Source organism: Scomber japonicus, chromosome 6 (assembly GCF_027409825.1).
Source record: "Scomber japonicus isolate fScoJap1 chromosome 6, fScoJap1.pri, whole genome shotgun sequence".
NCBI lineage: Eukaryota > Metazoa > Chordata > Actinopteri > Scombriformes > Scombridae > Scomber > Scomber japonicus.
The window spans coordinates 37,062,871-37,065,017 of record NC_070583.1 but is presented as its reverse complement, the minus strand read 5'-3'; the positions used below and the strand labels follow the sequence as shown (position 1 = coordinate 37,065,017).

General features: G+C 43.3%; 1 protein-coding gene across 1 annotated transcript in view; it reads left to right on the top strand.

Moving 5' to 3' along the window:
* Positions 1-1,587, top strand: part of LOC128360932 (tripartite motif-containing protein 16-like) — a 1,662-nt gene extending 75 nt beyond the window's left edge. The window contains exon 1 of the mRNA XM_053321494.1: positions 1-1,587. This exon is cut by the window's left edge and continues 75 nt beyond it. Within this exon, the coding sequence (XP_053177469.1) occupies positions 1-1,587 (1,587 nt within the window).
* Positions 1,588-2,147: the final 560 nt, after the last annotated feature.

The following is a 2,147-nucleotide window of genomic DNA, read 5'->3' as shown; positions in this document are numbered from 1 at the left end:
GCTATTCCCTGTGGACACAGCTACTGTATGAGCTGTATTAAAGGATTCTGGGATGGAGAGGATCAGATGAAGATCTACAGCTGCCCTCAGTGCAGAGAGGCCTTCACACCGAGGCCTGTCCTGAAGAAAAACACCATGTTAGCAGCTTTAGTGGAGCAGCTGCAGAAGACTGGACTCCAAGCTGCTCCTGCTGATCACTGCTATGCTGGACCTGAAGATGTGGCCTGTGATGTCTGCACTGGGAGGAAGCTGAAAGCCTTCAAGTCCTGTCTGGTGTGTCTGGCCTCTTACTGTGAGAATCACCTCCAACCTCATTATGATTTAACTCCATTAAAGAAACACAAGCTGGTGGAGCCCTCCAAGAAGCTCCAGGAGAACATCTGCTCTCATCATGATGAGGTGATGAAGATATTCTGCCGTACAGATAAGAAGAGTATCTGTTATCTGTGCACTATGGAGGATCATAAAGGCCACGACACAGTCTCAGCTGCAGCAGAAAGGACTGAGAGGCAGAGAGAGCTCGAGGTGAGTCGACTAAACATCCAGCAGAGAATCCAGGACAGAGAGAAAGATGTGAAGCTGCTTCAACAGGAGGTGGAGGCCGTCAGTCTCTCTGCTGATAAAGCAGTGGAGGACAGTGAGAAGATCTTCACTCAGCTGATCCGTCTCCTCCAAAAAAGAAGCTCTGATGTGAAGCAGCAGATCAGATCCCAGCAGGAAACTGAAGTGAGTGGAGTCAAAGAGCTTCAGGAGAAGCTGCAGCAGGAGATCACTGAGCTGAAGAGGAAAGACGCTGAACTGAAGCAGCTCTCACACACAGAGGATCACAACCAGTTTCTACACAACTACCCCTCAGTGTCACAACTCAGTGAACCTACAGACTCATCCAGCATCAATATCCGTCCTCTCAGATACTTTGAGGATGTGACAGCAGCTGTGTCAGAGCTCAGAGATAAACTACAGGACATCCTGAGGGACGAATGGACAAACATCTCATTGGCAGTGACTGAAGTGGACGTTTTACTGCCACAACCAGAACCCAAGACCAGAGCTGAGTTCTTAAAATATTCACGTGAAATCACTCTGGATCCAAACACAGTAAACAGATATGTGTTATTATCTGAAGGGAACAGAAAAGTAGATTATACGAGTCAACAACAGTCTTATTCTAGTCACACAGACAGATTCACTTATCATCTTCAGGTCCTGAGTAGAGAGAGTCTGACTGGACGTTGTTACTGGGAGGTGGAGAGGAGAGGAGGAAGAGTTCGTGTAGCAGTCGCATACAAGAATATCAGCAGAGCAGGAAGTGAATCTCTATTTGGAATTAATGACAAATCTTGGTGTTTATACTGTGACACTAGCAGTTATAGATTTTGGTTCAACAACATTAAAACTCGCGTCTCAGGTCCTGATTCCTCCAGAGTCGGAGTGTACCTGGATCACAGAGCAGGTATTCTGTCCTTCTACAGCGTCTCTGAAACCATGACTCTCCTCCACAGAGTCCAGACCACATTCACTCAGCCTCTCTATGCTGGACTTTATGTTGGTGGTTTATCCACAGCTGAGTTGTGTAAAGTGAAATAGACAGAAGTCATTTCAGACTTCATGAGTCAGATGTTGTAATTCTTCATGTTTTTGTCTCCATGTTTCTGAGCTGCTCAGAGATCAGCTGACATGCTAATAATGATATTCAACACTTTGTTTACTTTATGTATGTGTCGTTTATATGTTCAGTTTCTTTAAATGTGACTTTTTCCTGTGAGTTTTTATCCATGGAGGCTCTCACTGCTTATCACCATGTTTTTAACCTTCACTGACATTTCTTCAGATGTAAATGTGAACTTCTCTTTGTTCTAAATGTTAGTTTCATGTTTGTATTGATGTATTTGTGTCTGTTGTTTCTTAAACAGAGAAAACAGCAGAACTTCCTTCATCACAGATAATTTGTTCTCATCACTTTGTAAATTCATAAAGAAATGTTCAATCAAACTGTAATGATCATGATAATAATCATTAATGATGTTCTTGTACATAGCTGACATTCTGGGTTACACTAACTGACTGTGTGGATGAAGTCAATCTGAACATGAAATCATTGATCACACTTTACTGATTGGATGTGTCAACAATCTGAAGCTTCAATA